Consider the following 12,495-nt stretch of genomic DNA (forward strand, 5'->3'; position numbering starts at 1 on the left):
AGGCGTTCGCACTTAACATATCACACTGAAATCGCAAAGCGACCAGCCGTACAGTAATGGTCGTTTTTGGTTTGTTGGTACAGTAATGGACTGATTTGGTTCAGGTGCAGTAGTCAACAAGCACAAGAACTGTTTCGCAAGAGTTTTTTGTTAAGCTAGACATGAATATCGATAATCTATTACACACTCGTAGGTGTGAACGCTACAGATATCAAGGACAATGATGTTTCGTGTGCCAGAAACACGATATGGTTATAAGGTATGCCGCAGTGGTGAACTGCGGATTAATGTTCAACACCTGGGGATTCGTTAACGTGCACATAAATCTAAGTAAACGTACAGTCTAATACTTCGTTCCATCTTAGTACGGCCGCCATCGCCGGGAATCGAACCGTTGGCCTCGAGTTACAAGCGCGACACCTTAGTTGCTAAGCCACCATGGCGGGTGCAAAGTATACAGCGTTATTCACAAGAAAATTGGCAGCGGGAATATAGTCACTCGCACACGTCAACAGAAATTTGCTAAAAAAATTCACGTACATTCTGCAGCAGGGGAATTAAGTTTATGTCTGTGTCGTAACTGCGCATAAGTTACTTACTTACTTTGAACTTATCTCGTATAAATGTTATCGGCTACATGGTGTTTGCTTATCATCCCGCTACGGTGGTCTAGTGGCTATAGTGCTCGACTACTGACTCGAAGGTCGCGGGATCGAATCCCGACCGCGGCGGCCACTTTTTCGATGGAGGCGAAAATGCTTGAGGCCCGTGTACTTAGATTTAGGTACACGTTGAAGAACCCCAGATGGTCGTCGGAATTTCCGGAGCCCTCCACTACGGCGTCCCTCATAATCATATCGTGGTTTTGGGATGTTAAACCCGAACAAATATGGTTGTTCGGTTATCCTCTCGAGTGGTGCTGCGACTTCTTAATTCAGCGCTGCTCGCGTCGTGCGCAGGTGAGCCCGACGGCTAACGAGGACTTGAGCGTCGTCGTGGACGCCCTCAAGGAAGTGCGGCTCAGCGACGAGAAGGGCTTCAACATGCCGAGCCCCGTGGTGCTGAACCGATTCCTGCCGCGCATCACGCGCAGCTACTACCGCTACCAGGGCTCGCTGACCACGCCCCCGTGCTCGCAGGCCGTCACCTTCCTCGTGATGACCACCACGGTGCCAATCAGCGAGGAGCAGGTACGCGCGAGTCTTTCTTCTATAACAAGAGAGAAATAGAATGAATGAAAGAAAGGGAGAGGTTAACTTCACTTTAGCTCATTATAGTTCCTTGCAGCACTGTGTAATCTGCACTATTACTAAGTCAATAGGAAGGGCGAAAGCTCCTCATGATGTGTTCATCCACGCCACGATGTTTTCTCAGCGTCTAGTCATAATCCGATTGATACATGTGGTTTCTGCAGCTAAAACCCGACAATTTATTATTATTTATTGTGTACACATGTGAACTACACCCCTTACGTAATACGCATAACGGGATCCTTAATATAACGTAATGAAATGAAACAGCACTATCCACAAAACGTGAATCCCTATCAACTATAGCTCGGCTTTATGCTGTTCTAAAGTAGCAGTACCCCCCCCCCCTTCTAATCATGCCAGTAATCCAGCCAATACGTGTACGTACCTTTCAAGACACGATGTACTCTCACCCTTCGTCTGACACTTGCCACCTTACAGCTGCAGCAGTTCCGGCTCCTGCGCATGGGCAAGGACGAGAACTCGTCGTTGCTGGTGGACAACTTCCGGCCCACGTTCCCGCTGAACGGTCGACGCGTGTTCAAGAGCTTCCCGTCGTCGGCCCCGGGCCTGGGACCCGAGGGTTTCCCTTCGGTACTGGTCTGTCTCCTTGCCTTGGGTGGTGGACGGATGCTGCTACTGCGCAAGTGAACTACTACTGCTCGGGGTGTGGTGGCCGCCGCTGCTTCTTCTTGTTCCTCCTCAGACGCCAATTCGCATCTGGTCATCCGCGCGCTCTATCGCACACTCACACGCATGAACACTTACACCAAACACGCAAAGGACACTCTTCGTGCGGCAGACATGCCTGCCAGTGGGACTGTTTCATAGGACATAGCGTTAATAGTTCTTCTCACGTACAGTAGGGTGACACACCATCGTTCTCGTTGTTCTTCTAAGGTCGTTCGAAGAGTCATCGTCGACCTCTCCGAGTCATGTGATGCCGCTCGCGAAAGAACTCTGATACAGCACCGTGACATGTTGCGTGCGTGGACGCCCGCCTGTCTTGGCTACGGAAGTTCAGCGCCGACTACTTGTTGGGACGTTCTTTTTTTTTTTCCCGCTTGTTAAATAAGCCGGTGCCACGTCATTTGTCAGGCGTTGCCGTGGGCGACTCGTTGGCTTCCGAATCGAGGCAGTTTGTTCGGACGATCTTTGTTAATGATACTTCAGCAGTTTAGCGAATGAGACAAACTCAGACACTAACTCGGTGCATCTGCAATGACGCCGAGAGCAATGACGCCTGGCTGACACGTCAAAAAGCGTTTTTATTATTATTATTTTTATTTTTAAGCTCCGGTATGATGAACTGTGCCACGTCCCTCGGTCGCGACGCTGGTCACGATGACGGTGCGTTTTAGCTGCCGGAGACCGCCGGCGCAGTTTTCCCCTTCTCCCATAACAGGCGCAGTTATTTGTTTGGCGCTTGCGCGTTGCGTTCCGTAAACAGAAAGGCAGCCCTTAATGCGTATCAGCGATTTAAGTGTTGGTACGCCCTCGTTACGTGCATATCCAGAGTGGGGACAGGCTTGCCGCTGACGCCCTTTGCGCGGTGGACGAACTGTAAAAGACTGCATACGACCTTGACTGCGGGAAGAAGGACTTTTCATCCACATCTTTATGTCCAGCGCATGCGGGCATCACTTCGTCTAAAATCGGTGTCAAATCAAACCATCTTTCTAGCGGCCTCTGTTAATTAACAAATGATTTCACGGTATCATTCTCTTTTAACATTAGCGAGTTTTGTTTTTAGTTTAACCATGACTTTCGGTCTACTTTGCATAGCATGATCGCTTAGGTTGTTTCTTCTTTTTTTCTTTTTCTACGAGTAAACGCTTATAACGAACTTGTTGCAGAAGCTTCTTTGAGGCTTTCGACATGTTTCAGTCGCCATGGCGGGCAGGAATTTCGAAACTCAAGTTTAGTGCATGGTTCGATGTTTCTTGTTTGTTCTTTCCTTTTACGCATAACCATCGCGATCTTTGATGAATTGGCAAGCTGTTGTTCATATAAGAATGTAGCGCTAAATTACTCGCCAAGGTGAGTCACGGCAGCCAGTAGCGCCATAAGGCAGGACACGATACGAGAATATAGAGGTACCGCGCATGTCATGATCATGAGCCCCGCCACGGAGGTTTAGTGGTTATGGCACTCGACTGCTGACCCGAAGGTCGCGGGATCGAATCCCGGCCGCGGCGGCTGCACTTTCGGTGGAGGCGAAAATGTTTGAGGCCCGTGTACTTAGATTTAGGTGCACGTTAAAGAACCCCAGGTGGTCGAAATTTCCGGAGCCCTCCACTACGGCGTCTCTCATAATCATATCGCGGTTTTGGGACGTTAAACCCCAGATAATATTATTGCCGTGATCATGAAGCGATTAGCCTGCCACTCTATACTTGAGACGTGTGTCAGATGTTCCCTCTAAGGAATCGGCGTGCAGATATTTAGCAGATTTTTCAGCGCAATAGACGTTGTGGTATTTTTCTTTAATTCTTCTTAAAAGATAGCACTGCCCTTCGAAAACTCTCCTTCCCTCCGATGACATTAGAAAGGAGAACTGTAGCAGTTTAAGTGTATGCGAAAAGTGACTTCATTAGGCTTCCAGAAGATATAGTCGCGAGTTTTAGGGCACTAACATCACGAAACAGCTCCGCTCTAAAAGCGGGCATCCTTATAAAGTAAGCACAATCTTAGCTCAGTTGGCACTCTAGTCACTCAACTCTGAGATGCACCGACGAGTGGAAAAAGAGGCGTCATGAAAGTTTTTCCCTCTCTGGTTCACAGTGTCCTCACTTCGTTGTCAGCTCTCACTAAGTTGCTTGCCAATAGTGTCCCGTTCTTCATCATTACGTCAATGAGCTACAGTGTAGTGTATATTGAGCACATAGATTGTATGCACAATAAATGCCGTGCATTAGTATACGTTCACACTACACTGCTTCACCAACATATCAATGCTCCATGAACAGGCGACAAAAAAATACTAAAAGGTTGCGTCAGGAGTTCGGAAGGATAACCCCGTGCATGCGTACTTCTGTAGTGCCAAAAGAAAAAAAAAACATATATGTGTAACAAGATCAGCGTGCGCTTGCACGTGTGGGTTATCCTTGGCGTACCTACAGATACGAGCTTACACACTGAAGCAGACATACAAACGCAGGAAGGAACGTTGGAAGGTTATACACAAACGAAACCTGATATAGTGAATCCGGATAAAGCGAAATAGCTTTCATAATGAACACGTTAGCTTTCTCTGGCCGATATTCGTGTAAAGTAACCCTCTCAAAACAAAACGGGACTTAGTAATCGTAGAATATATGCATTATAAAACGTGCGAAATCGGTACAGTAACTGTATATAACGAACCCGGATAAAGCGAAATACTCTCTATTTGGAACGCGCGCAGTTTTCTGGCAGGTTTTCACATAAAATAAGTGTTTCATAAAGAACGGGACATCGGATATATCGAACTCGCTGCGTCCTTTCTAGGGCTTTGTGCTTCGCTCGACGATTCAGGAAGCTCGCTCTGCGACAGATACGGTGCATGTGCCGACTTCGAGTGAAGCAGACTAAAACACAACCTCGCGCATCGTCTCAGTGACGATGAGAAACGCTTCAAGGTCAATGTGAAGAAAGGTTGTTGCCTAGATCGCGTAGTTTTGTCTTCAGTATCTGTGCCTCATTGAATTACTTCCTCCACTGGAAATAACAAATACGTAACGAACGCGTCGGAAAAAATTCGTTATATAGAATTATCCGTTATATCGAACTTGGCGAGTAAGCCTGTTCGTTATACTAACCGGTTTCGGCTGTATAAGCCGAGTTGCTGAGGAGGGCCGGAACATGTGACATATCTTCCAGAAATCGAGGTATTGGTGGCGGCAACGTTTCGATGTGTCAGTTGACTTCCTGAACAATGTAGAACTGTCATCAGACTGCGAGATCTCGTTGTCAGCTGCGGTGTGCGCGCATACCCCGCATTTTTTTTTTAGTTTCGATGCTTAACAGTAGGAGTTGAGGTGTCAAGAATTTGTTTGCGTTATAGTCAATAAGTCATATGTTGTTGTCGTTTTTTGTCGTTTTTAGTATTGTTCGTCCAATGGCTTCCCGGTGCAGGAGCGAAGACGTTGGAATGTTTCATGGGCCGCTGAGAGCTAGTGTGAGATCGAAAGAATGGAATACATTATTGTCTGGCTTTTCCTTTTTTTCACCGATTTCCTTCTCTAATGTGCTTGAAGTTGCGAGGGTGTGTAATTGCTTTAGCATGTTCAGTTGTTCTGAGCACGTGCCTGGTGTTTTGTTTTAAAAGGAGGTACCATTAAGCTTGGGCACTTTACTAGTGATCAGATGCACCTGCGACTGTGGTAACCTAAAAGCAAGCTCAGGCGGAGATTTGAATATTTCATCGTTGCTTCTGCTTTAAATGTTAAAAAAATGTTAAACTAGGCTCATAACGTTGTTAAACTGTTAACATAGTTACGACATAGTGTGGTTAAAATGCTTATTTTTTCAGTTTCTAACGCGTGACTGTTAAATGAGTATGTCACGTATTTCACAACGCGTGAAACATTGTATATTGTCTTGCCAGATATCTCGTTAGACTTCCGATAACTTTTGAGAGAGCTGCAGTCGACGAAACTGAGGCTTGCTCGTAACTTTCTGGATGCCAGTACCCGCGTCCTCTTCGTGTTGCACGCACTTGTGAGCTGTCCGTGCGTTTGTGGCGCGTTGTGAACACACAACGGGGCTGTGTTTATACATATGTATAGGTGCTCTCAGTTCCTGGCGTCTTCGTCACAAGTCATTTCGTTTACCCTTACAGATCATACTTCGTCCGGTGTTGATTACTGTTGTTATACCGTTGTTGTTGCTGTTGTTAACTTTGTAGTGGTTATTTAATTACACGTTCTGGCATAGAGTAGCGCGCGCCATTGTTTTTTTTTCTTCATGTATACGCAGTTACGATGTTGTTGAGTGAGTCGCCATGGCAACCGTCGCAGAAAAATATTTCGCAAGTTTCGCAGCAATACACGAAGAGTACAGCTCGAAGCGACGACGAGCTAGCCTTAAATCGGGAGCCTTCGTAAGGTGGCTTGCACTGACGGCACTCAAACTGCCATGTTGGAGCACCAATGTGGTGGGACGCGAAGTTTGTGACGTCACGTTAATGCTATCAGTACGTCGCATGCAGGTACTTTCGTTATATGTGAACAGAAGCCAAAAACGTTCCAGCGGCGTCTTTGTTGGAATGAAGCAGGTTATCCCCGTGATTTTGCTGTCTTGACGTCATCAAATCCGCCACGTTGGAGCACCAGCACGTTAAGAACCTGCGTCAATGACGTCACGTGCAAGCTATTAATTTGAGCTGTCCTAGGCGTCTGGCCTACAGCGTGGCCTCCGCGATTAGCTCCGGCAACGCGTCGTTGCTAGCAACGGCGCGTTGCCGGAGCCAGTCTCTGAGGCCACGCCTACAGCATGCGAACGCTTGAGACGTTTTTGCGGAGGCACTGACGTCGTCTGCGATATGAGCCCGCCAATGGCGGAAGAGACGCTGGGCGCCTTCGCATCCGCTGCACACAAGCTGGGTAAATCAAGAACGACTCGATTTGAGGTTAGCTCGCGCGTTTGCCCGAAGCTATTTCGAGGACTACCTGTAAAACAAGGAAGGCATATGTGTAGAATATGTGCCGCGCTGAACTTGTTACACATGTCACGTGCTCGCCTCTTCGGCCCTCCATTTGTGCCTGGTCGCTCGCTGTTCATCGTTTTGAGCATCAAAATATTTTAAAGGATACAACAAGGAGAAAAAAGAAAGGACAGAATGATAAGATCGCATAAAAAAAAACAAAGTTTATATTTATTCCGCAATAAAGGACATGTTCGTTTGACGAAATGCCTGTGTTCACGGCTCCTTCTTCTTCAGTCCGTATATCGCCGCTTATAAGTCAACTCCATTTAGGATAGCGACCATTCAAGGCGGGGCCTTTCAAAAGCGGGTAGTCACAAACTCTCTACGTACGATGTGCACCGTGAATTCTTGTTCTTGTTGCGTTTGTGAAGGCCCGGCACTGGAATAGCTACTACGTTCACTTGCAAGCGGGGATATACGGTACTCTTCTTTTCTTTTTCTCGTCTTCGTTTCGCTCTAATCAAGGAGGGCCAATGCGACAGCAATTCTCATCACAAGCACGTATATTGGTCGTTGATTGTGAGCGTTTGTACGCCTTCAGACATGGAGACACCCTTCCCAATTGCGGTGAAGGTGCAGTCGCAACTGCATATGTTTATACAGTCACTTAATGTGTGTCACACTAACCAAACTTAATACATTAAGTCATTATGGCTGTGCCGGACACTGCACACAAGGAAGGCCTAACTTCTTAAATAATGCCACCGGCTGTGAAATGAAAAAAGGTTCACAGCTGCATCATTCATCCCAGCACGCCGTGCACTGTGACAGGGTCGTCAGCCATTGTAACCGGTGTCGCATTCGAAGGGGCCTTTCAACGCTTTATGAGTCATGAGAAGGTTCGGGTATTAAAAATCATGACCTTGGTAGTTATCACACTTTTCTAACAGTACGTTTTTAATGTGCCTAACTGAGTAGCATTTTAAAGTGCTGCTACTAGAATTTCTGCCAAGGGTAGGCCACTATTTTAGCGATATTGTTTTAAAAGCTGTTGTGCATAGTGGAAAAACATTTGACTCGGATATTTCTGAAAGCGCTGTCTAGAGAGAAGACAGGTTCACCTGCCATGTTCAACGAGTTTTGAAGGGTCCTTAAAAGAAATATGTCTCTCTGGTACGTCTCTTGCCAGCAGCTATTAGTTTTTTTCTGTTCTTGAGTGCACGGCCTTTCTGCCTAGCAACTTCGACAAGAACTGTGCTCAGCAGTTGGGGTGAGTAACTCGGTTGCTTTGCGCGGGACTTCGGTTACAGCGCGCCTCACAATTTCAACTAAACTTCTATGTTTCCGTTCTTCATTTCACACCTTCTCTTTACTCCGGGTTCCTTTTCTCTCTGGCATGTCCCAACAGGCTGTGGTTTATTTGCTTACTCGAAGCACTGTGCTAAGTATAACAGCAAAACGGCGAGTTGGGCTAGTTTGCAAACGTTCATTATGAATTTTTAGTGTCAAGCTACTTGTAGTGACTACCTTCCGTGTCCGCGTCTTCGGTGCGCGTCAAACTAAAAATTCATACTGAATGCCATGCATAGTTCATGGACTCAGTGTGACCTTTTTTGTAAATTTACCTCTTTAGGTTGTTTATGCTTGCCATTTCAAGAGACACAACTTTACTTTATAACTCATTTCACAATCCGTGTCAGTGTGATTAAGGCCAGGAATTACATTTACATTATGTTCAACATGTTTACGGTGTTCGAGGACAGATTGCGCATGAGGTGGAGACAACAGAGCTTTTGCATAAAAATGTTACAGAGCGTAACAAGGACGCAGTCAAGAGGAGGGAGTGACGAGCGTTCCTACTGTTGTCCGTGTTGTTCTTTTCAATCAATCAATCAATCAATCAATCAATCAATCAATCAATCAATCAATCAATCAATCAATCAATCAATCAATCAATTCATCGATTGATTACTTAATTTATCGATCAATCAAACGTTTATCCACCATCAATTTGCGCCTTCCTTTGTCTATAAGCATTTGTCCTTAAGCGTAAATGCCCGTCAGCGCATAATGCTAAGACCACAACACATCGGTTGCGTAATGTTTGCACAACTAACGAGACAGCAGACGACATAGAGAACTTGATCCCCAAAAGGACATTGACAGTCCTAGGCTGAGACACTACGACAACATTCATGCACCATATGTCCCTTAAAAGTCCATGTGTGCGCGTGTGTGTGAGGATGGAGAAAAGATTTCAACAAATAGAGATGTAGTACAAACTACCGCAGCTGCGCAGCTGTCATTGCATTTCCTGCTGTACACCTCTTGCCACGTAAATACGGGGTCAATGGCTTTAGCCGTGCAGGCAGTACGGAGTATGCATGCGCGCATCGCGAACCACAGCTGGCGCGACAACCGCGAAGCCGCGTGTCTGGTTGCAGATGTTAACAGGCCTGCGTTCAAAAAAGCAACCCTTGTACATTGTTAATTTTTCTTTTAGAAGTCAGCAGGCTCAGGGTACACGCTCCGCAGCTGAAGCATCCGGACTCCTATTCGCTGTAGGCTGACGAACGCGTAGGCCGGAGGGCGCTACGTAGCTAGCTTTCATTTATCACCCCAGTTTCGCCGACGTCGGCCGCTAGGGATACGAAGAAATTGAGACATTAAAAGCGATACGCACACGCGCTTCCTCGTTCATCGCACACGACGCATGCGCGCTTGGACACTCAGATAACGGACACCCTTGCCTGTATGGAGATAAAAAAACTCGAGATGCGTCACGGCGAATGTTTATCGCGCACACCAAATATGGCTTCTTTCATTTACCAACACCTGGAATCGTGTAACAACACCTGCAATCAATTTAGCTGATCGCTAAATCGATTCCAGGCGTCGGTAGACGGCCACATTCTGATGAGGTGGCAGTGAAAGAACGTTCGTGTATCAGTGTCTGGGTGCACGTCAGAAAAGTAGTAAATACCCATTTCAGAGCTATACCGATGGTGTCAGAGAACTTCGATGGTTTCAGGAAACCCATTTTCAGACATGAAAAATCAAGATTGTTTCCGACCTGTAAAAAGAACGATTATCACGAGACGCGCCATGCAGGCGGTCACCGGATTAATTTTGATCACACGGGATTATCTAACGTGCTCCTAAATCTACGAGCGCGAGCCGTTTGGATGCAGCAAAAATGGAGTTACATGTGCCACAACTAGGCGAGTCACTGAAGTCACTGGTTCAAAGGGTGTTTACAGTACTCCCTTTGTGACTCCTTAAAAGGCGTATATACGTGTATATATTGCACCTACAGCGAAAGCCGCGGGTATCGTCGCGCTGATCGGAGCCGAAGACTACGCGCACGGATTTCCGTGATCCAGTGACCTTTGCGCGTCTCGCTCTGTGTCGACGAGAAAAAGAAAAATAAAGAATACAGAAAAGAAAAAGGAGGCGACGGGACATCGCTTTTCCGTTTCTCTCCGAGTGCACAGGACACACGCGTATACTGCGGTCGTCTCTGCCTCGTGCGTCCGGTCGACAAAGCCGATCGGATACGACAAAAAACGTCGCACGAACGACGTGAAACATCCGGTGGCGAATGTGCTCCGTGACACAAGTGTTGTCGTACACGTACTACATCGAAGCCAGTTGCGATAAGGCGACGCGTGTGGCGTGTTCACGTGACTCCGCGAAGGAAGCGGTTCATGAATGAAAGCCCGTAGCATAGGATTCAGGATTATGATGTGAAAAGGCGCGATTAAAACGAAACACAGAATAGAATGATACAGGACGGAGCGCGTCGTCCTGCGCCCTTCTATTCTGTGTGTCTTTTTAATCGCGCCTTTTCATAGATAATTGGGAAAAGAACAGATACTTGGGCGAGTTTTTAAGGTTCCGCGATAGCACTTCGAAACGCAAAAACACAATAAACAAAATAAAGGAGAACCAGACAGGACGAGTGCGTGTGTTTCTTTTGTTTTTGCGCTTCTAAGCGCCATCATAAAACCAGCTCTCTCAACTTTTTATTTCGCTGATTCGAATTCAGCCGGGCGAGGGAGTAGAGTTGTCCACAATGTTATCATTACGTACTATTGATTGGTCGATGGGCGAGATACGATAGTTCATCGCAGAGCGTGCGAAGGACTAGCAATATTACAAGAAGCGTGAGGTATATAGGAGTGGACTGTTACAGAGACTGGCTGCGAGAGATGGTCTCAGCCTTCGGTCTGTGCGCTTTCTTTTTTCTTTCTTTTTTTTTAAACAGCGAAGCTGTCAGAGCTCGAGGTAAAACGTGTGACCGCAAGAAACTCATGTTCATGAACGGGCATGTGCCACAGAAATTGGGCAAATCCCGCTACTCACCGCTGGTCCACTAAAATGAAAATTGCCGTAATCACGATCGGAAGGCGCGCGTCGTAACCACAACGCTATCTAGGCACGCTAGCAGAGCATAACATAGCCTTGTATAGCCTTGGAATTGCAGGTCATCCACTAATGTTGAAGTAAGTAAACCAGCCACTTCACGAGCTCTTGCAATGGATGCACTCACTCTCTCATTTGTTGTGTAGAGAAAGAAGGGTGAATTCGTAACGAAGATAGTCTTGGTTCACTAATAAAGAACGCCGTTAATTATAGGCTTCTAAATTAAATATGCGCGGTGACTGATTGATATGGTCTCCTCCGATGGTAAGACTCCGCCGTAAACACTATGGATTGTTTGCAGCTCTACGCCAACGACGCGGTATTAGATTGACGAGCTAGCAAAGCGCACGGGAAGGTATACAGTCATGCACCTGCAGTGTAGGTTTCCTCTTTCTTTATGCTGTTCTCGAATGGCTCGCTCTCTCTGGCTTTCAGCTCCAGGACGCCGACGACTCGTACAACATCTTCCGCGAGTCCGGCTTCGACGACCGATTCAAGGTAAGTACGCGGGTGCACGTAGTGTACGATCGACGATCGAGCATGTTCCAGGAACGCTCAGGTATTGTGGCGTTCGCATCGAGATGATACGACATACTCGTCGCATTGTCAGATGACCAATCTTGTTTCCTATCTCTCTTTTTTTTTTTCGCGTCCGCGGACAAGACGATGCGTAGAACAACAATTTCCGGCGCCCCTCTCCTCCTCGCCAAATGTACCTCTCGCCACCGCCGATGCCTCTTTCAAAAGTTTCGCGATACTCGGCGGCGGCACTTCCCACCAATCGTGGCGCCGCTTTGTCTCGTGACGAAGATACCGCGCTAGCCCTGTTATCAGCAGATGCCCTTTGGACTTGCTATGGGACGGACGCGTGCCGTTCGCTCGAAATAAGCAAGCGGGAATTGTAGAAGCGCCAACGTACACGTAGAAGCGCTAGTGGGCGCGAAAAGGACGTGAAGCCGCTGCCGCAGAACATGCAGCCGCAGCCGCTGGCTACACTGGCATCCATCTTCACAGCGGTATAATGGCTCTGATTTATTTTTTCCGAAGCGCTTTGAAACAGCAACGACGATGGCGATAACAGCAGCTAGCGAAGCTGTATAGTGCAAAATACCGTATTCACTTCACTTGACGTCGACAGGAACTGAACGATAGTCCCGAGAAAGAGATTGCTAAGTATACTGAGGCCAGAAA

General features: G+C 47.0%; 1 protein-coding gene across 3 annotated transcripts in view; it reads left to right on the forward strand.

Annotated features, from left to right (window-relative positions):
- Nucleotides 1-12,495, forward strand: part of LOC119389656 (carbonic anhydrase 1) — a 123,873-nt gene that overhangs the window by 101,645 nt on the left and 9,733 nt on the right. For 2 of the 3 annotated variants that reach the window (XM_037657014.2, XM_037657012.2), the window contains exons 6-8: nucleotides 960-1,190; nucleotides 1,692-1,844; nucleotides 11,740-11,802. In XM_037657014.2, coding sequence (XP_037512942.1) covers nucleotides 960-1,190; nucleotides 1,692-1,844; nucleotides 11,740-11,802 — 447 coding nt within the window. The remainder of the gene's footprint in view (nucleotides 1-959; nucleotides 1,191-1,691; nucleotides 1,845-11,739; nucleotides 11,803-12,495) is intronic. The other variant, XM_037657013.2, reaches the window with a different exon arrangement.

This window comes from Rhipicephalus sanguineus, chromosome 4 (genome assembly GCF_013339695.2).
Source record: "Rhipicephalus sanguineus isolate Rsan-2018 chromosome 4, BIME_Rsan_1.4, whole genome shotgun sequence".
NCBI classification, from domain to species: domain Eukaryota; kingdom Metazoa; phylum Arthropoda; class Arachnida; order Ixodida; family Ixodidae; genus Rhipicephalus; species Rhipicephalus sanguineus.